This window comes from Aedes albopictus, chromosome 1 (genome assembly GCF_035046485.1).
Source record: "Aedes albopictus strain Foshan chromosome 1, AalbF5, whole genome shotgun sequence".
In the NCBI taxonomy this organism is placed as follows: domain Eukaryota; kingdom Metazoa; phylum Arthropoda; class Insecta; order Diptera; family Culicidae; genus Aedes; species Aedes albopictus.
Window position 1 is genome coordinate 24,453,844 of NC_085136.1, and position 27,192 is coordinate 24,481,035.

General features: G+C 41.3%; 1 protein-coding gene across 2 annotated transcripts in view; it reads left to right on the forward strand.

Annotated features, from left to right (window-relative positions):
• The window catches only part of LOC109415242 (high mobility group protein DSP1), a 116,837-nt gene that overhangs the window by 52,539 nt on the left and 37,106 nt on the right, over window positions 1–27,192 (forward strand). For both annotated transcript variants that reach the window (XM_062844228.1, XM_062844229.1), the window contains exon 2: window positions 19,825–20,025. In XM_062844228.1, the coding sequence (XP_062700212.1) occupies window positions 19,825–20,025 (201 nt within the window). The remainder of the gene's footprint in view (window positions 1–19,824; window positions 20,026–27,192) is intronic.

Here is a 27,192-nt window from a genome sequence, read left to right on the forward strand (position 1 = left end):
AAGAAGAATCAGATAGTTCATTATAGGATAGCTCTTGATGTCCCGATCAAGTTTGCCAAAGACGAAATTCTTCTATGTAGTCTAATTCTTGAGATACACTAATTTTAAAATTTCCAATGCTCACTAGTGCCACCTAGCGGATAAACCTAGAACTAATCAGCTTATCATTGAAACTAGTTTATCGTTGGATGGTCTTAGTGTCATGATCATCTTTGCCGATGGCAACACTTTTCTGTGTCGTCTGATTCTAGAGATACAGTTGTTTAGAACTTCTAAGATTAAAGATTCACTAGAAGAAGAATCAAATAGTTCATCATCGGCTAGCTCTTGATGTCCCGATCAAGTTTTCCAAAGACGAAATTATTCTATGTAGCTTAATTCTCTAGATACACTAATTTTGAAATTTCCAAGACTCACTAGTGTCACCTAGCGGATAAACCTAGAACTGATCAGCTCATCATTGAATCATGGTTCGCTTTAATTGACCTTTTAAGGGTGAAAAACCATTCCCATTCAACAGTTCACCTACGTTCATTAGAAACCAGTTTCCAACTAATTACTGGTTTCAAAGAACTGACCAACAAAAAAAGTATATCGTCCAATCAGCTGGTGTTGTTGTCCGTTCGCTAAAACTTAATTAACCGCGCACGACCGCACCTCGGGTCTTCCATATGTAGCACCTATCCCCAGCCCAGCCTGTGTCCAAACCGCAACCGCAACCGTGCTGGTCCGGTTCTATTTGCTTGCGCAATATTAGCTTCTGCGTTCCTGAGTGAGAATGCACGCATAATGCGAATTAGCTCAATTAGTGTCCCACCAAACGACTGTCCCACCACCACCGACCGATTGTCTCTTCGTCTGTCTCCATTACACTAGTTTACAGCATTTTTGAACTCGGTAAGCTGATGATCATTTTTGGTGTAAAATCATGCCCTGAGTTCGGAAACGCGAAGGAAAAAAATTACAGTAGAGCGGAAATTTTTTCGACTTTCCATACAAGGATGATGATTTGAAATCGATTTTTGTTCTGTTTTTAAGCAAAGTCGCTCACTTCAAACATCTCATTCTCCGTAATCAATGCTCCGATTGAGCTGAAATTTTTACTGTAACTCGCCTACATATGATATGTCAAATAAACGTCGAGAAAGAATTTTTAAGTACGTTTTTTCTTATTGAAAAAAATACATTTCTTCAAAAATTTTTGGGAATTTTGCTAAAATTTAAGAAAATCGTCCCTAAAACTCGCCAATATCTTGAATTTCATCAATCTGACGCAAAACCTGTATTCAGATGATCGAATGGTATTGTATTCAGCTTTTAATTTATGGAAAAAGATTTAAAATTGGTTGAACAAAACGCAATATATTTGAATTTTAGTAAATTACATATTTTGAAAAGTTGCTAAACTCGATATTGAGCTAAAACTCAAAAACTGTTCTACTTAAAATTTTTTGAAGGTCGGTTTCGAAATCAGCACTAAATTGTACTTCAAAAATTTCGGTCGTTGACAGAAGTTCACGACTTTCGTTTTATTTTGTAAACTTGTGTTATTGGCCATTATCCATTAGTCCCAAGAAGTCGTCGCGAGTCGACCAAGTCTAAAACAAGAAACGCAAACAAGCGTCGTCGTTCGTCGTAGTTTATAACAAGCTACCGAGCGCCAATTCCCCAAACCGCGCGTTCGCTTGCTACAACGAAACAGCGAAACAACATCGAAAAAATACCTCAAAAACCTGTCTAGAGACATTCCACCATCATCCAGCAGCCACCCAATCGGGTTTCGGTTACATCGGCTTACCCCTCGTCCGTCCAAAGACAAAAAAAGAAGTTTTTTCCTTCTCTTTATTTCTTTTTAATCGCTTTCAAACGACCACGAGTTCTTCCAGCCAGGCAGTCAGCCTACTGGGATGGTTGTTGGTAGCCCGCGTGCTGGAGAGGTTAGGTTAGGTTACGTTTTTCCAAGCCCTGGCTAAAAACCAACAGACGAAAGCGGACGTTCACATTTCTTCTTTCTTGGTATGCAAAGAGTGTCCAGCGAGTATAAAAAGAGAGTGACAGAAGCTTCGAACCTTCATCATCGCCAAGCACCGAGACACGATAATGGCGCGATGAAGTGACCGCTCGTCTCCTCTCGTCTTTATTCTCGAATCTCCTCCAATCAGAGGAAGATTTTGTGAATGAAATTGTTATCACCTTAGTGAGAATCTTTTGGTTGCTTCTTTTCTTTGGGTAATCACATTTGAAGTGTGTTTCATCAAAGTAGGCACGGACGGGGGTTTCTAACCGATGATGAAGCTTCGCGCTAATCAGCATACACTGAAAACAAAGTGATGGTGGTTTTAATTCTGTATGATTTTCACATGACTGATGAGATTCATCGGGATGATTGTATGAGAAATTCCAACAAATATGAAGTGTCATATGCGAATTTTCTGATGAAATTGTCCCTAAAGTATCAAATGACGCCATTTTGTACACTGAAAAAATAAATCGCGTAAATTATTTTATCATTGAAATTTCGATTACATATCGTGTAAAAGTTAGAATAACGTGATTTTCATTGGACTCCAATGAAATCTATGCGATTTTCTAGTGAACTTCAAATGTGGTTTGAACGTATGATTGATTTCTCCGTGTATACACCAAATCCAATCCAATCAAGCCGAAGTTCGACGAATTCTTAATGTTTTTTTTTGCGATGATGAGATGATGCCTAGATGACCACTTTTTCTAGGAATCTCGATTATCGCCACGTATAGCGTTGCGTTGTTACTGTTGGATGGAACAAACGAACGCCTACGGCCAAATGGCATGAATGAATCGAAAACGAAATGATGGCAGTTCGCGCGCCTCGTAATCGGTCGCGTGGCGTATCATCATCACCGCTTTTACGATGGTGGCTTTGCGAACTGGATTTTTTGCACCACCTGAGTGCGACCGGTGGTGATACCCGGCGCGCGATACGAACTTTTACCCTGCAGAGATATGGAAGTTTGAAGAAGACGGGGGCGCGGGGTGATGTTGGAAAAAGTTGGCGGTTTGTTTATATAATGGTACACCGCACCGCACCACGCACCGGTTTGAGCTTGATATGGGTGTTGATTTCAGTTAGAAATTTGGGCTCTATACTGGGCTGGGGTGAGGTGAGTCATGCCGGTTTTTCATAGCGAATCGAGTGTATCTGATTCGAAGGAAGTGAGTCTGCAATCAATTTAGGCATCAAGTAGTCATACAATTTTTGTCGAGTCTTATACACTTCGCCATTGTTTACATTTTACTTCACTAGTATACTTTTTTAAAAGCAATGTTTCGGTCATTTTTATCGGTAGCACAGTCATAGGGCATAAAAACCCCTTAACATAGCCGCCAGTTTGGTCTGCCATCTTTAATTTGCTATCCACCATCTTGTTTGTTCCGGTCATCATTTTTGTACTCCACAGATGTTCTACTTGCAATTCATATTGCATTTTATGGTTTTGCAGTCTATAACTTCACATTCACATTGGTTTGAGTTTTTTTTCCGGTCATCTCAAGACTCAGGACATAGTCAAAATACTAAATATATTGCAAGGTTTTAGAACCTAAAACTCCATAAAACAGCGGCCATCTTGATATTGGTCCACCATATTAAATTTACAGGCTCCATAATTTTTGGACTCTAGACATTTTCTCCATTCCAAATATACCCTTATTGCATGATTTTAATGCCGAAATGTTTCTAAATCAGCAGAGCCGCCATTTCGATCTTGGTACACCATCGTGTATTTCTGTCCACCATCTTGGATTTTGTTCAGTTTCATATTTGGCACCTGCCGCAGGACATGGCCATAACTCAGAAACGCCTGGACTACTGAAACGCGTGGACTTGAAATCAAAAATCAAATCTTTTATGTGGCTTTTGATGTATGAGCCCTAAACTCTTAATAAAAAACCCTCATGCTTGAATTTTGAGCCACCATGTTGGATTTAAGTTCGCCATCTTGATAATTCAGGTCGCCATTTTTGAACTCCAGACGTCTTCTCCACACCAAATATATCCATATTGCATGGTTTTAGAGCCTAAAACACTATTGATCAGCCGCATCTTGAAATTGGAGCCGCCATCTTGGATTTTAGACCATTATATTGGATATTCGGGTCGCCATGTTTGATTCCAGACTTACCCATACCAAATATACCCATATTATATGGGTTTTAGTGCCAAAAACACTATTAAACAGCCGCCATTTCGAATTTCGAGCCGTCATCTTTGATTTTGGATCGCCATCTTGGATACTCTGGTCGCCATTTTTGGACTTCGGACATCTTACCAATACCAAATATTGCATGGTTTTAGAGCCTAAAACTCCATTTAACAGCTGCCATATCGAATTTGAGCCGCCATCTTGGATTTGAGTCCGACATCTTGTCGAACCAAACATCTTATCCATACCAAATGTACCCGTATTGCATGGTTTTAGAGGCTTAAACACTATTAAACAGCCGCCATTTTGAATTTTGATCCGCCATCTTTGATTTTAGTTCGCCATCTGGGATTTTAGACCGCCATATTGTATATTCTGGTCGCCATTTTTGGACTCCACATATCTCCCCCATACCAAATATACACATATTTGTGGGCTTCGTGGCCGAGCGGTTAGCGGCGTCAGTCGTTTAGGTGTCTCGTAAGCCTCGGAGTGTGGGTTAGATTCCCGCTCCAGTCGGGGAAAACTTTTCGTCAAACGGAAAATTCTCCACTGGGCCACTGGGTGTAATATGTGTTGTCCGTTGTCAAATGTTTGTAATGTTCAGTCTGTAGAGGCCGCAAGGTCGAAGACGGTGTAATTGTCTTTTTTTTATTACATAGAATTTGTGCCGCCATCTTGGATTTCGAGTCCAGGCATCTTCTCCATACCGATTGTAATTGCATGATTTTAGAGCCTTTAACACTATAAACAGCCTCCATATTGAATTTTGAGCCGCCATCTTGGATTTTAAATTGCCATCCTGTATATTCTGGTCGCCATTTTTGGACTCCAGACATCTCCCCCATTCCAAATATACCCATATTACATAGAATTTGTGCCGCCATCTTGGTTTTCGAGTCCAGATATTTTCTCCATACCGAATGTACTCATATTTCATGGTTTTAGAGCCTTTGACACTATTAAACAGCCTCCATATTGAATATTAAGCCGTCATCTTGGATTTTAAATTGCCATCTGCCATTTTTGGACTCCAGCCATATCCCCCATACCAAACATACCCATATTACATGGAATTTTAGCCGCCATCTTGGATTTTAGGCTGACACCTTGTATATTCTGGTCGTCATTTTTAGAGTCCATACATCTTCCCCATATCAAATGTACCCATATGGCATGGTTTTAGAACCTAACACTATTAAACAGTCGCCATATTGAATTTTGAGACGCCATCTTGGATTTTAAATTGCCATCTGGGATTTAGTCCGCCATCTTGTATATTCTGGTTGCCATTTTTGGACTCCATACATCTCCCCCATACCAAATATACCCATATTACATGGTTTTAGAACATAAAACTCCATTACACAGCCACCATCTTGATTTTTGCGCGGCCATCTTGGATTTCAGGCCGCCATGTTGAATATTCTGGTTGCCATTTATGGAGTCCAGGCATCTTACCCTTACCAAATATTCCCATATTACAGGATTCTAGGGCCTAAAGCTCCATTAAACAGATGCCATCTTGAATTCAAATTCAAAATCCACCATTTGGATTTTAGACCGCCATCTTGAATTTTGGGCGGACATGGTGGAACTTCTGGTCTTCAGTGTTGATTTCCGCACTAAATTCGTAAACAATGCTAAAGGTTACAAAAATCGCCACAGTTTGATGTGTCGCATGATGGGGCTTGGTTCAGTTTTATGTACACCCAGTTCTGCCGGTGCTGGTCTGGATCACTAAAATGGTCATAACTCCGGAACGCCTTGACCAATCCGGACCATTTCCAATGGTCAAACAATGAGGTAAAATTCCGGTTCGATTCGAGCTATAATCTGAAAAATCGGCTAATGGGAAGTGCCTTGAAAGTGAGTGAACTTTTTTGCGCACAGACATACATACATACACACATACAGACATCATCTCAATTCTTCGAACGGAGTCGATTGGTATATGTGACTTGGCCCTCCGAGCATTCTATCGAAAATTCGGTTTTTGAGTGAACATATAGCGTACACTTTGGTGTATGAGGAAGGCGAAAACAACGTAATCCTGCTGGGATTTGAACCCACGACTCTTCAATTCGCTAGACAGGGTACGTTACCCAACTACACCATAGAACAGGTAGCGATTTTGCGAGGCAGAAAGTCAACTTGAATTCAATGCCCACCCTACCCTAGTGGAGGATAGGTTATGGTATATGGTAAATCTTGTGGTGAATACACGTATTTTCTGTTGAGGTTTTCAACAGATGCGTCAATTGTAACAGCTCAGAGACAAGCACACACGTTCGAGGCATGACACGTGAGTTTGTTATTCGTGCATGTGTGTGGTCTGTCAAAATGACCTGTGAAGTGTCAAACATTTTCATGGCTAGCTTTGTTGGTGTAATGAAGAATGTCCACAAATCGTCAAGAACTTGTGCGTACCTAATGATAGACCGCCTGATGTTGTCCTTTTTTTGCTGGAACACCTGTACTTACTAATCTGATCTAATCTAAGTAACACAGATGCAGCCAGTACGAGAAAACATTCTGGAAAGCAATTGGGTTAGATTACGCCCAATTACTTTTCTTGTCAATACTGATACTGAAAACTATTCAATCGCGATATTTCCGCTGTAGATTCAAACCATGGCTCAGATTCGAACGAAACTCGCGCTTTTTACCTCAAGCTTTACTTCTTTTTAAACTTGTAGTTTGAATGTGTAGCTTTTTTCCCATTTCCCATATAATTTCCTGTTCAATTCAAATGTACTCCAAAAGTACTGCTTTCACCTTTCAATCAACTCATATTCGTCTCGTACACATAGTAGTGGTTGGCCCAATATTAAACAAATATGAATTTTTCCTGTGATGTTAGAAAGTTGAGTCAGCAGTGTATTCATAGCTTTTGGCTCTCATTTTCAGTTCTATTCAAGTGTTCTCAAAAGTACTACTTCCACCTTTTAATCAACTCATATTCGCCTCATGTACATAGTAGTGAATAATCTAATGTGCAAAATTTCCTCGATACTAAAAGCCATTATAAGTTTGAAAGCATCGTAGATTGTGTTATTGTTAGAATCAATAACGGCGTCGGCCACGTCCTTACAATCATCAGCAAAATATGCATTTTAGGCATCTTGCCCTTAATTGTAGCTTCGTGACGATTACATTACCTAAAGACTTATAACAGTCGTAGCACACACAAAAATTCCTTTCACTATTAGTGTGAACGTTGTTATTATCAACAACACACCGCGGCCGCACAGTCGTAAACGTAATCAACAACGCGACGCGGCAATCATGCTGCTGATTCACCTTTGATTACCACCTCGTGGGGCGTCGTGCGGCGCGCGCGTAATTGCAGTGATACCCATTAGTGGTAATATGGTAATCACGGCTGTGGTGTGGTTTTTTCTCCAGTACTGCAGTTCAGTTTTTTTCTCCGAATCGTGTGCTAAACTAATAGGTTATGTACACAAATACGAGGGGAAAGGGGAAACAATATTGTTCCTTTCGGAAAGGTGTCAATTTTGTGACACCCGCAGCTGAATATGGCGGCGTATGTTTACCATGTTGTTGACCGACTCTATGTATAAACAACAGACAAACAGCAGCCAGGTAAAAATGTCAACAAACTTACTTGAGGGAAATACAGCAGCATTTGATTCGCTAAATTCCGTCCTGCCAAATTTGCGATTCGCGCTCAGTAGGCTTCGTTAACTTTCGGGAATGCTAAACAACAACAACAACGTTATGGCCGCCGAGCCGCTGTTGTCGTCGTCTGTGACGTTTTTGTTTAGGTACACTAAAAAAATTGACACGACCCAATCGCGATTTTCACTCTTTTCAAGTACATATCATGATGATCGTGAGATCTATGAATCACAAGATTCGTAGATCATGTCAGCTTTGCCCTCATAGATAAAGAAGTATTGTAACTTTTTGTGACGTAAAATTTCACAAACTTTTACAAGACGTATCATGTAAATTTCAATGTAATATAAACTTCTTTAATATGACATGCAATTGGTAATACGTCAGAGTGAGTATATGATACATTACACAAATGTACAAAATATATTATGGAAATCTACACACAGATAAAAAATAATGAGATTTACACGTCATGTAAACTTCAGTTTAGTAGAGTTATCCTAGTGATGTAAACTTAGTGTTATAATGGTTTACATGATATGTCATGTAAATTTGTGTTAAATGTCATGTAAACACACATAGTCATGCTGAATTACATGACATACAATGGAAGTTTACATGATATTTTATGACTTTTACGTGATGTGTCATGTAAACTTCTGTGATATGCCACGCTCCAATCATCTGCATCATATGTCACAAAATTTTACGCTCTTTTTTCGATCTGTGCAAAATTAGAAACTTGCATGACTTAACTGGATTTTACGTAACATGTAATCTCAATTTTTATCTGTGTATGTTTTCTTGCCTCACATATATAAATTATGTATTTTTTCTGTCAAATGTGATGTACATATTTGAAGCATTCGGTTCTACAGTAGTTCACATGATATATCACATAAATTTGAGTTATTATATATTTACATGGAATCATGTAAATTTACATATTTTGAACTTACATGGCTTGAAGCTACGGTGCAGCTCGTTTATTGAAAGACACTAACAAAGTTTTCGAGTGTACAGCTGAAACGATTGCAAAAACATGACCGTTTCAGTTTTTTACACATTTTTTCGTCAGTTTCTTACAAAACATCTTGCCCGATATCGTCCGACCAACAACGACAGCCTCCTGTTTCCTTCCACCGCACCATCATCATCTGATCATGGTTGGCCGTGCGGCACGGCGCAGCGCGGTTTTTCATTATTAATAAATCTTGCGCTTGTCATACGGGTGCGAGATATTTTTAGCATTTCAAATTAGTTTCGTTTTTGGGTTTGGTGTTGTACGTCGTACAGAAATGCGCTTGGTGGTCCGCCGTTGCTCCGCTTGCCAATATTCGCTGGCGACTGACTGCTGTATGACAACAACAAGTCGGCACAAGAGGACACGGGACGGGACGGTCAAAGTAGGCCGCTGCCACACCAACCCTGGTATCCAAGTAACCCAGGGGTGGCGCGCGCGCTGACATCGCCTACCTCGATCGGAGTCAGTGCCTATTCTGAGTGTACCGTTGGGAGTGCGATAACCGATGTTTCTGTTCTTCAATTTGGAAATACACTCAGAATTCTAATTTGTCCAACTTGGTTCAGAGAGATAGTCCCTAGTTCGATTCCACTACGTTTCATCAGCGCAACGAGCGACATGAAAATGGTCGACGTTGGTTGGTTTCTTGTCGGTCGAGCCACGCCACAGCGCAGCTGCTTCCTAATGTGATCCGGACCCGACCGAGAGGGCCCACCTGTTTCGGTTGTTTGTTTCGGTCTTGTCAGATGGCCATTAGCTCGGGTAAATGTCAACGCGAGGAATTTTACTTCTGTACCGCGACGACGACGATGGCGACGCTAATGCTAGCTGACGATGTAAAATGCACGATCCAAATAGGCGCGGAACTTCTCTGGCACGATGGGTGATATGTTTGTTGTAAAGTATATCTATGGGAGTTGTTCGAAGGGAATGTCAGCCACGACCGAATTGGATTATTTCACTGGATGGAAGCGGAATGACCTAAATCTGCGTGCCCTTGATATTTAGGTTCACTATCAGTGAGCATACAAGAGATAATCAACTTCTAAGAATCTTACCTGATAACAGATACTCCCACATTATGGAAACGTTTTCCGCCTTCAGAAACCTCCACATGCCAAATTTGGTTCCATTTACTTAATTTGTTCTTAAGTTATGCCGAAATTTGTTCCATTTGCATGGGAGCCAGGAAACCTTCTCTTCCAGAGGAGGGAAGGGTCTGATAGAATCTTACCGGGTCACGGAAAACCCTAAATACACCATCATGGAAACGTTTCTCGCCTTCAGAAACCTCCACATGCCAAATTTGGTTCCATTTGCTTAATTTGTTCTTGAGTTATGCCGAAATTTGTTCCATTTATGTGGGAGCCAGGAAACCTTCCGTTCCGGAGGAAGGGAAGGAAGGGTCTGAAAGAATCTTACCCGGTCACAGAAGCCCCCAAATGGAGACGTTTCTCGCCTTCAGAAACCTCCACATGCCAAATTTAGTTCCATTTGCTCGATTAGTTCTTAAGTTAAGCAGAAATTTGTTTCATTTGTTTTGTTTTCCGGAGGAAGGCAGGGTATGAAAGAATCTTACCCGGTCACAGAAACCCTCACATATACCATCATGGCGACGTTTCTCGCCTTCAGAAACCTCCACATGCCAAATTTGGTTCCATTTGCTTAATTTGTTCTTGAATTATGCCGAAATTTGTTCCGTTTACATGGGAGCTAGGAAACCTTCCGTTCCAGAGGAAGGAAAGAAGGGTCTGAAAGAATCTTACCCAGTCACAGAAACCCCCAAATACACCATCATGGAAACGTTTCTCGCCTTCAGAAACCTCCACATGTCAAATTTGGTTCAATTTGCGTGTTTAGTTCTCGAGTTATGCAGAAATTTGTTTAATTTGTATGAGTACCTTCCCTTCCGGAGGAAGGCAGGGTCTGAAGGAGTCTTACCCGGTCGCAGAAACCCTCACATATACCATCATGGAAACGTTTCTCGCCTTCAGAAACATCCACATGCCAAATTTGGTTCCATTTGCTTGATTAGTTCTCGAGATATGCAGAAATTTGTTCCATTTGTATGGGAACTTTCATTTCCAGAATGAGGAATGGTCTCACAGCACCATAGAAGCATTACTTGCCTTCAGAAACCTCTATATGCCAAATTTGGTTCCATTCGCTTAACTCGAGAACCAAGAGTTATGCAGAAATTTGCTTCAGTTGTATGGGAACCTTCTCTTTCAAAGGAAGAAGGGATCTGAAAAAATCTTACCAGGTTACAGAAAATCCCACATACACCATCATGGTAACGCTTCAGAAACCCCCAGATGCCAAATTTGGTTCCATTTGTTTGTTTAGTTCTCGAGTTATGCAGAATTTTATCTTTCACTTATATGGGAGATATCCCTCTTCTATAAGAAGAAGGGTTCATACATCCCAATAGAAGCATTTATTGCTTCCAAAAACCTCCACATACTAAGAAATTATATTTAATTTGCTTCATTAGTTCTGGAGTTATGCAAAACAAATTTCATTTGTATAAGATCCCTCTCCTCTTACAGATAAGGGTGAGACCCATCCCACTGTAGAAACATTACACATACCAAATTTGCATCCATTCGCATGATTAGGTCTGGCGTTATGCCAAGTTTGGTTCCAATTGTTTGATTTGTTCTCATGTGATGCAGAAATTTGTTTCATTTATATGGGGACCTTCCCTTCCAGAAGGGGGAAGTGTCTCAAAGCATCTTAAGAATCTTCCTCAGCCTAAACTTCACAAATTTTCACGCCGATCGGTTCAGTAGTTTTCGAGTCAACAAAGGCAACAGAGGATTTGTCATTCATTTCTACAAGTAGAATTCAGGTTATAGGAACGGCAAAGATGTTTTCGAACCCTGTTTAACAAGCAACGTTGTTGAAAAGTCGCCACCAACAACAACCGTTACCCCCTGTTACCTGTCATCCTTTGTGCGCCAATCTTCCTCGATTGACCGTTATTAGTGTCAATTAGTTAATTTTGCACGCTCACACATTACCGGCGCTGCTGCGCTGGCTGCACGATGAGAAAATCGTGATCAATGCGTCACGTTTGCTAGAGAACGCTGCAACTTCCTCTCTTACCTACCTACTGCTACTGCAACCTTATGGCGGCACCAACCAAATCCCACGCTTATTTCCACGCGAAACAACAATACCTACTACTGTGGTCGGCGACTACTTCGATGTGCAATGCTATAACAGTAGAAAAGATTCAATAAACCGACACACTGAAAAAAGGTGAGTCGTGAACGAACGATGATGATCATCGTCTACGACTCTTCGAATCATAGTAGGCTGGTGTGAGGTGATCGTTGAATCGTTGACGCGTTTGCATTTCCGCATAATGTATCACAATGCAGACATGAAGTTAGGGGTCTACTCTATAACTATAAAGTGACTCGTATGGAGTCACTGTCGAACGAGAAATTCGCTCGATACGACCGTGTAAGAGTAGACGATCACTCAACATGATTGGCGATCCCCCAAGCAAAGCCAGAAAAAGATACATTCTCGCAAAACAATTCCCCGCCACTTTTTCACCATTGGAGTTTGAAACTGCTTGCGCACGTCTTTTTGCAGACCGGCAGCCCAGCCACCGTTTCCAAATGACCTTGAGCTCAATCGGAAAAGCCAAAGCCCAAGGTCTTCTTCGGCCGGCCGAAGCGAAAAGACGTCAGCGTTTATTTTTTGCCCGTTTTCGAATCGAATTTCCCCCGCTCCATTCAATGACGAAGCAACAAGTGTGTTCGATTTTTGCCTTAGCCCCGGTATTGCTACCGAGCCATCCAGTTGTGCCATTCTTCACACAAAACGTGAACAACATGAAGTGGAGTGCCTACCTATAGACGAAATACTGACGATGAAACAAACTAACTAGGGGATTCCCATCCCGTCTCAAAGCAATTCAATGGAGAAAGAAACTACACCTTCTACAGCAGCCAGAGTGTGTGGAAAGAATACGGCCAGCATTCGCCCAGTACGGTTCTTGCTGTGTAGGGGAAGATGGTGGAAAATGCCTCTTTTTTATGAAAACATTAACTCGGAATTCTCGCATAATTTCTAAGAACAGTGTGTAGAACTCATTGGCCGGTGGAGAACACAAATTTGACCGTCACAAAAATGAAGAGGACACCTTCTGCCATTGCAGTGAGTTTATTTTTGATGTTCACCCATTCATGCACTTGACAATAACGTGCTACTCATCTGGTTATCAGTATTGTTTGCGCCGTCATCACGAATCATACGAAAAATACTCTGGAAGTTGAATGTCTCCATACGCGTAGTCCTACGTCAATTTTATACCAATGCAACTTCAAGTTAATAACAACCAAGTTCAACGAATTAAGATTATGTATTTATATGCTTGTGTACAAGGGTTGAGGGACCTTCCATTTCAACAATAAAGCACAAATCGAGCAGGAATTTCACCGCAGTCTTCGCTATTGAAAACGGTTTGGATCGGTTCAGTCGTTCCGAAGTTATGGCCACAGTCAAATATTAAACTGAACAAAAGCCTATCATGCGACACATCAAATTGCGTCGATTTTTGTAATCTTACGTATGGTTCAGGAAGTTTGGTTAGAATTCCAAAAATAAGAAACAAGAAAATACAAGATGGCGGACCAAAACTTATGAATGGCGGCTGATTAATAGAGTTTTATGCTCTGCCAGCTATGCGATATTGGTATAATTGGTATGGAGAAGATGTTCGCAGTTCAGCTCGATTTAAACAAAAAACAATATGGCTGACCAAAGCTCAAGATGGTTACTATTTAACGCAATTTTGGGCTCTAAGAGCATTAATTATTGATGTTTTTAGTATATGGAAGATATTAGTATGTGGTAAGATCAATAATGGCGAACCAAAATTCAAGATGGCGGCTGTTTTCTGGTATAAGGACAATGCCCGGAGTTCAAAATGATCATAAAAAATCCATGTAGCGGCTTTATCATCATTTTAGGTGCTAAAACCTTGTAATATAAATATACAGTAAAACCTCCATGAGTCGATATTGAAGGGACCATCGACTCAAGGAAATATCGAGTAGTGGAACAAAAATCCTTTGGGAAGCTTTTTACGGGGACCATCATAGTAACCCAGAAATTATTTTTCAGTATGAAAAAATATACCTCCATGAGTCGATATCGAGTCAAGGAACATCGACTCATGGAGGTTCGACTGTATTTACTATGAAGATGTCTGAAGTTTAAAACTTTCGACCAGAAAATCAAAGAAATGGGACAAAAATACAAGATGGCGACTGTTTTATGAAATTTTAGGCTCTGAAACCATGCAGAGATACAATGTCAAAAAATGAACAAAAAATCTAAAATGGCTGCTGTGTTATGAAGTTTTGAGCTATATAACCATGCAATTTAGCAAACGCAGAAAAAACTATGTTAAAATCAAAAATATTTGAGATAAATTTAAATAAATTGTCAATTTGTTTATGTTCTCGACGGCGAAACGGGGAGCTCCTCAATGGGTATTGTCGAAATCACTGTGTAATTGCGTTAGTTTTAAAAATTAAAATTTTAGTTTTAAACATTTATCAGTTTACCAAATAAACATAAATATTTTTGTTTCAAACGAACAAAATTTGTCTCCGTGCATGTGAACGATGTTCAGAGTTTAAACTAATGACCAGAAAATCCAAGATGGCGGATCAAAACAAAAGTTGGAAGACCAAAGTTTAAGATAGTATCTGTTTTTTTTTTTAGTTAAAGGCTCTGAAATCATGAAGCGCATTTTACCACTCTTTCCCCTATCTTTGACTATGGGAGAAGCAGCAAAAAAGGTGTGTAGTAAAAGAGGTAGTTGCTGTGTTTTATTGTTATGCTTCGTTATCCAACCTTCCATGAAGCTGAAGCGGCAGCAGCCAGTATAGAAGTATAGCGTCGTCACCGTATCTACACCTTTCAGCAGTGGGAAAGTTGTCCATCGTTGCCGTTGGTTGTTCTGGTAGTGCCTTCAGAACAAGCAGAAATACGTCTGTGTGTGAGTCTGAATCTCTTGAATGCATGTGGAAAAACAACCGGCAGGCAGGGTTGAACGAACCTATGACTTGAAGCTTGGAGCCGCGCAGCACATCGAGTTATACACAATTCTGTTTGCATCGAGTATCTCTCGTCGCAGTCTAGAGTCGGATGATCGGGGATGCCTTTCGTTCGATGACGCTGATGATGATGATGCGTTTCGTTTGGTTTGCAGCAGCAGTGCACATCGAAGATTGCCATGCTTCTATCTATGTAACGGCAACGGCGACCTATCGCCACCGGTTGCTTTGCTTCAGTCGGTACGTCTGCTTCAGCAGAAGGTGCGTGTTTGGCTCTGTGGCTACTATGATTATCGTCGCTGCCGCTGTTCAGAACCGCGTGTATAGGGCCGCCGTTCGTAAGGAGACGAATGGGAGACAAAGGAATCGGTTCATTTCATCCGCACGGATATAAGCTGAAGCGAGGCGCAGAGCAGGCCTGCTGGAGAAATGTGCTGGCTTTCGTGCAGGCCGTTCGATTCTGCTAGCGTACGTACCGCGAAGGGTCCTTCAGAGCAGAACCGTACAAACCCTATATGCGTGTGAGGCGCAAATGGCGCAACCACGGCGGGCGCGTCTCGCCTACTGCCACCACCGACCGCGTATTTTATCGGAAAGATCAAAGAAGAGAGGGGCATTTGAACGGCGAAAGTGTGAAGGACGAACAGACGTCCTTGAACTTGAACCATGTCACACAGAAGATTAGAGGAGTGTTGTGTGTAGAGCTGGATGCGTTGCCACCATAATTGGGCAAATTGATGGTACCGGCAATTTTGTTCCTCTTTAGATAGAGTTTCTCTATAGTCATCCGTTTTTAGTGCGATGACTTATTTTGGAGAAATATGTGACAGAATGAAGACGGTTTTTATCTTCAATCTCTGAGAACACGACAAGTTTATCCTTTTGCCATTCAATGATGAAGAAACGAATTAGGAAACGAATCGATAACTGCGACTAGTCCATCAAAAGAGGCAAAGTAGGCATCTCAAGCAACAATTTGGAGTCAAGTCGGGTTAGACGAGGTTCTGAAAACTTTTATAAAACGTTAATTAATTTAAAATTCCCCCTGGGGAGCAGTTACATTTGAGGTAACCCTCCCGGATGTGGTGTCTTGGTTTCCTGAAAGAAAATGCTCGAGTTTTCGTTCTAGTGAGAGGAACTTCTTCAGCTTCCTCAGAGAAGCTACTTGCTGTTTTGGAGCAGGATTCCTGGCCTTCTGATGTCTGATCTTAGAACATTTATTCGATCTTCTTGGAGAAGTTCTACTATGGACCAAGGAGTGGCCTTAACTTTCTTAGCAACGTCACTCCCATCGATTTTTACGTGCTTTGATTATATAAAACTTAGCGATTAGTACGAGATGCCCCGGTTCTATGGTTCAATGTAGTTGAAGTTGACCTGATCATTCAATGTAGTTGTAAGTTGTATCATTGATGTCTACAGAATTTTTGACAGCGCTGCATAGCAGGCTTCGCCGTTTTAATGCTTGTAATACATTTCTGATGTGCTGCAAGCATTAATAATGATAATAAAAATAATACAAGAAGTCGAATCCATAATTTTCCAGAATTCTTTCAATGAATGGGCTGTGTATGTGTAGACTAGACTAGACTAGAAGAAGTTCTACAAGTTTCTAAAAGATGATTTTCCATGCTTCTGAGAAATGCTTTTTTCCAATCTGTTGAAAATACTATTCCTGGGCTTTTGAAGGAATCTTTTCCGAGATGCTAAGAGAAAACTTTCTACACTTCTTCTCATGTTCTGAGAAAAGCCTTCTGAGAGAAGCCATCCCAAGCTTTTGAGAGAAGCCTTCCCAAGCTTCGGAGAGGAGCCTTCCCAAGCTTCTGAGAGCAGCCTTCCCAAGCTTCTGAGAGAAGCCTTCCCAACCTTCTGAGAGCAGCCTACCCAAGCTTATGAGAGAAGCCATCCCAAGCTTTTGAGAGACGCCTTCCCAAGCGTCTGAGAGAAGCCTTCCTAAGCTTCTGAGAGAAGCCTTTCCAAGCTTCTGAGGGAAGCCTTCTCAAGCTTCTGAGGGAAGCCTTCCCAAGCTTCTGAGGGGAGCCTACCCAAGCTTCTGAGGGAAGCCTTCCCAAGCATCTGAGAGAAGCTATCCCAAGCTTCTGAGAGAAGCCTTTCCAAGCTTCTGAGAGAAGCCTTCCCAAGCCTCTGAGAGAAGCCTTTCCAAGCTTCTGAGAGAAGCTTTTCCAAGCTTCTGAGAGAAGCTTTTCCAAGCTTCTGAGAGAAGCCTTCCCAAGCTTCTGAGAAAAGCCTTGCCAAGCTTTTGAGAGAAGCCTTCCCAAGCTTCTGAGAAAAGTCTTCCCAAGCTTCAGAGAGATGTCTTTCGAAGCATCTGAGAGAAGCCTTCTCAAGCTTCTGAGAAAAGCCTTCCCAAGCTTCCTAGAGAAGCCTTCCAAAGCTTCTGAGAGAAGCTATCCCAAGCTTCTGAGAGAAGCTTTTCCAAGCTTCTAAGAGAAGCCTTCCCAAGCTTCTGAGAGAAGCCATCCCAAGCTTCTGAGAGAAGCCTTCCCAAGCTTCTGAGAGAAGCCTACCCAAGCTTCTAAGAGAAGCCTTCTCAAGCTTCTAAGAGAAGCCTTCTCAAGCTTTTGAGAGACGCCTTCCCAAGCGTCTGAGAGAAGCCTTCCCAAGCTTCTGAGAGAAGCCTTCCCAAGCTTCTGTGAGAAGCCTTCCCAAGCTTCTGAGAGAAGCCTTCCCAAGCCTCTGAGAGAAGCCTTCTCAAGCTTCTAAGAAAACCCTTCTCAAGCTTCTGAGCGAAGCCTTTTCAAGCTTCTGAGCGAAACCTTTTCAAGCTTCTGAGAGAAGCCATCCCAAGCTTCTATGAGAAGCCTTCCAGAGCTTCTGAGAGAAGCCATCACAAGCTTCTGAGAGAAGCCATTCCAAGAGTCTGAGAGAAGCCATCCCAAGCTTCTAAGAGAAGTCATCCTAAGCATCTGAGAGAAGCTATCCCAAGCTTCTGAGAGAAGCCTTCCCAAGCTTCTAAGAGAAGCCGCCCCAAGCATCTGAGAGAAGTTATCCCAAGTTTCTGAGAGAAGCCTTCTCAAGCTTTTGAGAGAAGCTTTTCTAAACATCTGAGAAAAAAGCTTTCGAAGCTTCTGAGAAGAAGCCTTCCGTGCTTTTACTAAGTCTTTCCGGGCTTCTAAGAGAAGCTTCGTGCGTTTCTGGTGCTGAAAGGAGCATTTTAGAGCTTCTGCTAGGAGCATTTTAGAGCTTCTGAGAGAAGCTTTGCCATGCTAATAATAGAAGTCCTCCAAAGCTCTTATAAAAACAATCCTTAGTATCTGATAAAAGCCTTTCTAAGCTTTTGATGCAAGCCTATGCGAGAATCGTCTTTGAGCTTTAGAGACAAGTTTGTCTATGCTTTTGACATAAACTTTTCCGAGTTTCAGAGAGAAGCTGTTTTGAGCTACCGAAAGTTGGTTTTTCTAACCTTCTGAGAAAAGTCCAGCTTTTACAAGCTTATGAGAAAACATCTTCCGAAATTCTGAGAAGCTTTTCGAAGTTTCTGCGAAAAACCTATCAGAGCTTCTACGAAAAGCCTTTTCAAGTTTCCAAAAAAATTTCCGAGTTTCTGAGAAAATCATTTTCAGGTTTGGGAGAGATGTCTTTCACAGCTCTGAGACAAGCGTTCCTTAGTATTTGACACAGGCATTCCTAAGCTTCTGAGAAAATCCGTTCTAAGCTTCTGAGAGTATCTGAGAAAAGCCGTTCCAATATTCTTAGAGTGGCTTTTATTAGCTTCTGTGAGAAGTAAAGGGCTCTCCGAGAGTCTGAGAAAAGCATTTGTAAGCTTATACAAAAAGCCTTTTCAAACTTTTGATAATCTTCTCGAAACTTCTGAGAATTATTTGTTGCTAGACAGTTTTTCGCTATCTGCAAGCAAGGCACTGACTATTAGTTCATTAGTTTTTAAATAAATTTGTTTTCGCTACCAGCCCTGCACCATGCGTAATGATACCTTAACACTAGATTGATGATTCACAAAATACACATAACGAGCTATTCTATGCATTGCTGAACAGTAACCTGTTAAATATCACAAATGCCTCCATGTCTAAGTAACATTTTCAATTCAATTAGAGTTACGAGAGATCGTTAAAACCTTCATAAAACTAAAATTAGGGAAGTTGGATTCCATAATGACTCTCAGGACATTTCCTGTACTAACTGAACCTGTTGCTTGAGATGGATTGAATTCCGAAGATCGTTTATTTTTAAAGTGTAGTACTTTGTACTTTTAATAGAGCAACATTTTAAAAGGGCGTAACTGCTTTTGAACCCCATACATACCTTCATACAAAGCATATATTCATTCTATGCATGTTTCTTGGACAAGTGATCTCAATTTGGGAATCGACAATCGCCGAGTAAAAAAAATACAAGCTTGTTAAAATGGAAAGAGTTCACCAAGTTTCTATGTATTGTGTTGTAGCATTAGCTGTTCATATAAACAAATCGTACAAAAGCGATCAAGGTGCAATTCTAGGTCATCGATTGTAGCGTTATTTCATCACATCTCTTTTATAAATTACCGAAGTCGGAGGCAATCGACCTTGGCCACGTCCTTACCACATCCAAAGAGTTTAATTCTTTCGAAAGAAGTGCAATCAAATTTCCTTGTTACGTAAATGAAACATTGTTTATCTAAGCAACAAATGAATTCTAATCAGTTTTTAGTAGGTTTTGGTAACTATCATAAAACCTGAACAGGGTTAATCCTGTTTTATGGCGATTCAAACTCATTTTGTATCAGAGATGTTGCAACATTTTTTATCTAGTTCTGTCTTCAAATATCCTTGTTAGCGGTTCAAATCTAACCTAGAAAACCTTCTGCCAATCAATCATTCTGTTCCGTGTTCTAACGAGCATTTTTCTTCTCTTCTTTTTTTCTCTTTAGAATCAAACACACGTGCAGGTGCAGAACAATGCAGTCCAGAGCAAAATAAACAACAGGCCCGTCAAGGACAATAAACCGAGGGGGCGCATGACAGCGTATGCCTTTTTCGTACAAACCTGCCGGGAAGAGCACAAGAAGAAACACCCGGAGGAGCAGGTCATATTCGCCGAGTTCTCGCGGAAGTGCGCAGAACGGTGGAAGGTAGGTATCTGGATAATCCGCCATATTTCGTTCGATCACCATCGAAACATCTTCTAATCGATAATTGGGATTGGGGTTGTAAACAAATCAGCGTTGAAACATACGTGTACGGAAATCTTGAACCTGGTGGTAGCAACTCGTCGACTCAGCAGAGGTCCAGCTGGGGTTTGACCTAGAAAACCTCGAAAACACAAAGCCTCCGTCCGACAAAGCATGGAAATTTGAAAATTGTTGTTATTGTTTCGACTGGCGGAGGTCGATTGAGAGGGCAGGAAAAAAAAAACTTTTTTTTTATTCCGTTTCACGTAATAACTATCGACCGACCGACCGACCATAACCAACGATCTTAAGTTTTGTTGTATCCAAGGCCTCGGTTACGCGGCTTCTTCGCCTCGCTGCGCCACGCCACGCCACGCCATGCCACGCTGTTGCTCCGGTGTGGTAATGGATAAATGGATAATCGGCGGCAAGGCAACACGCATCAGAAACACGCCTTCTTCGATTGGCCACAGCAGAGTCGAAAGAAAAAGGCCTAATCGTGTAACATTTGAAGAGGGGTTGATCTACTGGTACATGCGTCTCTTGACATTCCCAATCAGGGTTGTAAAATGTCATTTGATTATTTTCCAATTTTACTGCTCTTGTTAAGAAATGTTTATCGACTTAATCGTTGTTTTACCATAACTAACCAGCTTTATCGAAAGTTTGTGTTGACGGACAGAAAATTGCACGAGAAATGGTAGAACTGGAAAATGTCATGACATTTTTTTCATGACATTTCCGTGATATTTCACAACTCTCCCAAAGAAATCTCATCAGTTTCGTCCCACTATCAGTTGGGCCCATTTAAGTTAGAACTACGGTAGGCAATACATATACAAAAAAAGATTTATCTACAGCCTTGTGGATAAATTCACTCATAACAAAGTTTATGTCGTGACTTAAATCATTATACATCCTGTTACATACCCTGTTCTAATTGGATAGTTCCAGTTCGTCCATTTTCAACAGAAAAATCGAGTTAGGCCCTTTTGGAAACTAACCAATTCTGTCTGCCTATCATGTTTGCTCGATCGAATTGTCTGACGAGACAGACCCTTTTTAAATGTTACACTTGAAAACAGTTTCGCCCCGCGTGCTGTGCTGCTGTGTGAAGACACATCCAAGTAGGCATCGAATATTTTTTACCAAAACTGCTGAAGATACCTACCTACTGAACGTGCGTGAGTGATGGACGGGTTCGGGTCGGGACGCAATGAAAACAACAAGTAGAGTCTGATGAGGATGATGATGATGATGCGGTGCGGTTTTTTCTGCCCCGTCATTTCTGCGCTCTTTACACCATTGCAATGCAATGGCGGTGGTTGATGGTGGAGCCGCACGCACGCAGACGGTGTGGAGGGCAGTAGCGGCCCGACCAAGACGCTTGGTTCGCGTATTGTAACGGTATTTTGGGGGCTTTCTGCCTTTGTCTTGCGGTTGTTGTTGTTGGTATTGATGCACTCACGTTTGACTCGATGGAATCGAATCGAGGCGTGCCATGGAGAGAGAGTTCCCGGAGAAAACACGGGAATGAATGTGTAAGAAGGGGGATATTTTTGTACAGGTGTTCCCAATTTGTGAACAGTTTGCAATGAAACATAAAAATGGAAAGAGCTCACCAAGTTTCTATGGTAGTATTGCATTATCAAACAACAAGTCGCACACATTGAATAATGTCACAATGCCAGGTCATTATTTGAGTCTGTGCTTCGTCCCATTTTCATGTTTTACCGTAGCCAGACGTGGCCAGAAAACAGCAACCGTGGCCACGTCCTTACGGCAATTGGAGAAATAGACGAATTTAATCGAAGAATTATGCAAACAATTATTGGGAAAATGGTGAAGGACATAGGCAGAGCTGCGCGATATCAGTTATGTCAGTTGACTGCTGGCATAGCATCACCATCAGTATCATTGTAGGTCGATCATTATGATGACAATAATGACAAGCTTGAAATTGACCAGCACTCTAGATCACTATCATTGAAACTGATCTGGTGGTTCGATTTTTTTTGTGAGCCAATCCTGCCATGATTATAAGACAATCCTACTCAGAATTGGAAGTAATATTCCTCGAAATTGTGGGCCAATCCTGCTCAGAACAGTAGTCAATCCTGCACAAAAATGTAAACTTTCTCTGCTAGAAATACTCATCAAACTTTGCTTTTGATTCTGAGCCAATTCTGCTCAGAATTGTGAGCCTTCCATGCTTAGGATGGTGAGTAAATCCTACTCAGAATTGTAGACCAATTATCCTCGAAATTTTGAGCTGATACTGCTCAGAATTTCGAAGTATTCTCGCTCAATAGTTTGAGCTTACTCTGCTCAAATTTGACCAGGAATTCCGATCTTATCTTCAGAATTGAGAGCTTATCATGCTCATTATAAGCCTATCCTGTTAAGGATTATGAGCTTAATCCGCTCAAGTTTGTTTTCTGTTCTCCCTTTTAATAGTGACCCTGCTAAAAATGTGATAAGTTTCTTCTAAGTATGGAGTTGTGAGTCGATATGCTCACGATTGTGAGCCTCAGCCTACTCAGATTATGATCCAATCCTGTTCAGGATTGTGATTGAATCTTTTCTAGGTTTGTGCGATAATCCTATTCCGGATTATGAGCTAAACCTGTTCAGGACTGTTAGTCAATCATACTCAGAATTGTGAGCCAATCCTGCTCAAGCTTATGAGACAATCCTGTTTAGGACTGTGTGACAATTCTCTTTGGAATTGTTAGCTGCCTCTGCTCAGAATTATGAGTCAATTTTGCTCCATACTTTGAGCTTATTGAGCTCAAATATATCATCAAATTTTGCCAGTGGTGTTTTGAGCTACTAATGTTCAGAATTGTGTGTCAATACTTCTCACGATTGTGGCGATTGTGATCCAATTCTCCTCGGAATTATGAGCCAATCATGCTCATAGTTGTAATCAAGCTTACTCTGCTCAAAAGGTTCTTAATCTTGCTCAGGATTTTAAGCCAACGCTTCTCAGAATTGTAAGCCAATTCTCCTCAAAATTGTGCACCAATTTCGTTCAGGTTTGTGAGCTATCCTGCTCAGGACTGTAAGCCAATAATCCCTAGGATTGTGAGCCAATCATGCTCAGAATTGTGAAACATTCCTGCTTAAGATTGTAATATAATTACCCTGGGAATTCTAAGTCGATATGCTTATGGTTGTGAGCCTATAATGCTCAGGATTGCGAGCCAATCGTGCTCAGAACTGTGTCACTCCTTTTTAGGATCGTGTTCCAATTCCCCTTTGAATTTGCGTCTAAATTTTGATAGAAATGTGAAACAATGCTGCTTAAGATTGTAATCAAATTGTCTTTGGATTTCAGAGCAGATATGCTCATGATTGCGAGCCAATCTTACTCAGATTGTCAGCCAATCCTGTTCATGGTTCTGATCCGATCTTGTTCATGATTGTGAGACAATCATGCTCATGATTGTGAGACAATCATGATCAAGATTGTGAGGCAATCATGATCAAGATTGTGAGACAATCATGCTCAAGATTGTGAGCCAATCCGGCTCTGAATTGCCAACCATTCCTGCTATAGAATTGAAGCTTTTCTTTACTCAAAAGGCTCATCGAATTTTGCTTTTGAGTCTCAGACAATCCTGCTCAGATTGACAGACAGATTGTTAGGCAACCATGTTCAGAATTGTGAGTTAATTCTACTCAAAACCGTGAGCCAGTTTTGCTCAGGATATCCCGAGGATAACCTATTCAGAATTGGTGCGACAATCCTATTCTAGATTGTGAGGTAATTCCCCTAGGAATTGTGAGCCAATCATTTTCAGAATTGGTTGTGAGTAATTTCGGCCGAAAATTGTGAATCGAACCTGCTTTGAAGTGCTGAGTAATGAGGCAATTTTGCTCAGGATTATGAGCCAATTCTACTCAGGGTTATGAACCATTTCTGCATAGGATTCCGAATTAAGCTCTAGTTTGTGAGTCTATCCTGCAGTAGGTTGAGAGCCAATAAATCCTTCTCAACATTGTGAGCCCTTTTACAATTGTGAGGCAATCATGCTCAGGATTGTGGGCTTATCCTACTAATGATTGTGAGCCTATTCTGCTCATGATTGTGAGTCAATGCAGCTGAACATCATGGACCAATTCTGCTCAGGATTGTGAGCCAATCTTGTTCTAGATTGTAAGCCGATCCAACTCAAAATTGTAGGCCAATTTGGCTTAGGATTGTGAACCAATCATACTCAGTACGTATTGTGAGCTTATCCTGTCCATGATTGCGAGCCTATCTACAGAATTGTTGCTCAATCATTTGCTGGACTGTGAGCCATCTCTGCTCAAGAATTGAGTCGAACTTGCTTAGGACTGTGAGCAAATTCTCCTCGGAATTTTGAGCCAGTTCCTTGATTTGTAATGACAAGTTTGTGAATTGAAAGTCAGAATGAAAAGCTTCAAATAGGTGAAAAAATATATAAATAAATGGAATGAACTCACCAACTCTGCAGAGTTATGGCTTTAGCATTCAACAAGCCACTTAAATTCGTTAAAGACAGAATCCTAGGCTATTGTATAAGACTTTCCTTCTACATACATGTCCTCTTTCATTATCAAATATATGGTGGTAAGACAATCAACTTTGGCCACGTCCTTGCAACAACTGAAGAAATGGTGAATTGGATCTGCTCAGAATTGCGAGCTAATCCTACTCAACAATTCGAGCTAACTCAGCTGGGGATTGTGAGCCAACTCTTTTCAGGATTATGAACCGTTTCTGCATAGCATTCTGAACTAAGCTGGCTTTGGGTTGTGAGCCTATCCGGCACTAGGGTTGTAGCCTATTCTACACAACAGTGTGGACCAATTTCACTCAAAATTGTGACTCAATCGTGCTCAAGATCGTAGGCTAATCATGCTAATATGAGCATATTCTGCTCAGGATTGTGAGTCAATGCAGCTCAGGATTGTGAGCCAATGCAACTCAAAATTGTAAGTCAAGTTTGCTTGTGATTGTGAGACTGTCCAAGATGGCGAACATATTTCCATAATTGTAGCTCAATTTTTCACAGGTTTGTGAGCCAATTATGCTCAAGAATTGAGTCGAATCTGCTTAGGATTGTGAGCCAATTCTCCTCGGAATTTTGAGCCAATTCTATGATTTGTAATGCCAAACTTGTGAATCCAAAGTCTGTATGAAAAGCTTGATATAGGAGAACAAATATAAAAATAAGTGGAATGAACTCACCAGCTCTGCATAGTTAAGGCATTGGCATTCAACAAGTCGCATACCGAATGTTAAAGATACAATCCTAGGCTATTGTATAAGGCTTCTCTCCTACCTACCCTCATTATAAAAGATATGGAGCCAGACAATCAACATTGGCCACGTCCTTGCAACAGCTGGAGTACAGAATGAAACATTTCTTTTGAAAGTCTGAAATAAATGGAATGAACTCACCAGTTTCGCATAGCTTAGGCATTAGCATTCAACAAGTCGTATAAATTCGTTGAAGACAGAATCCTAGTTTATTGTATAAGGCTTTTGTTCTACATAATGAAAGATGAATTACCAAATATGTATATGTGAAGGCAAGCAATCAACATTGGCCACGTCCTTGCAACAACTGGAGAACAGAATGCATAATTTCTTTCGAAAGCATCATGGAAACGCAACTTGACAAAATCGATGGGGAACCACTGACGTAACCTATAAAAACGTCGTCGTCGTAGCTGTGGTTGTTGTTGTTTCTTCATTATTGCTATTGATATTTATTGCTGCTCAAAAGAAAGTCGTGGCCTGTTGCCTTGTCTGCTGGGGGGATGCTTTCACGCGCTGCTTTGTTGCGGGGCTTGTTTCGTACGCCGACCGATCGTTGTGGTTGAACCTGTTTACCGATCGTCGACTGGTAGTTTAATAGGTCAAATGTTGAGCGCGTCGATACTCCTTCCCCGAAGGAAATTGCAACATTTTCGTTTGCTAATTTTGGGTGAACGCAATCAGGAAACGCACACCTTTGTTAATTACCTATTGGCTAAATTTAGTTATGAAACTGGTTCGAGAGGAAAACGCAAGCCCCCTGCTCGCCGCCATCGCCATGAATTGGCTAATAAATCAGACGAAAAGACAACGAACGAATCGGCAGGAAATTGACGGGACGGGACGGGACTGAACGACGGCGAAGGCCACGCTGAACCCATTAATTTTTCAGATTACAATCTATAAAGCGGGTCTCCGCCGGTCGAGCCGACGGCCTTCTTATTAGCATCTTTCGATGAAACCTTCGAGATAAGATCGTTCCCAATCTTGGTGCACTGTATCGAAGAGGACCTGTAGTGGCTGCTGAAAATTTGATAACATTTTATGATTTAGGATGGAAATTGTTCATACGATTAGGCGACTTCATTAGACAACCACAATGCGTCAATGTCGTTGTCTTCGTCGTCGTCATCGCCGACGACATGGACGAGGACAATGTTGATCCCCCAGCACAGGGAAAACATGTGATTTACATGTAAATTTAAATCTTCTGGTTCCTCATACTCCGCACGCACGCTTTACATTACTACCATCACTGCACGTACCACTCGATTGCGTTCCGGCGCTCTGGCATAAATCCGTGCCGTGCCATGTGCTCTTTGCAGCGAATCAATTTCCGACTGTCGCGCAACAGTACCTATATGATGACAATGTCGCAACACTGCGACAAAGGTTTGTCTCAACTTAAGCAGAATATGACAAATATTGCATTCAAAGCTGTTAAAACAGTTTTGATTCAATAAATGATTTCTCATTAGTGTTGACAACTACCTTCTACTTGTCACTGACAAACAAGTTTGCGGTCGTGTCATTGTCTGTACATGTCGCGACAAACGATAAACGCTTCGCCTTCTTTGTCATTTGTTTCGTCTCTCTGTGCTGCGACAATCCTGCTCACTGGTTCTTTGTCTTTTGGCAGAGTTCTGCGGCACAGGGCTGGGTCTGAGTAGTGAGTGTCATCAGCCAGCGTTGTCGTCGTCATCGTATATAAACCAAATGGAACGGACGGACAGACGTCCGTCGCTTGGTTTAGTTGGCGCAAAATGCGGATAAGAACGAGAACGTTGTTCTTGTCGTTGGGATTTGGCATTACAGAGTGGATTCAGTGGATGGTG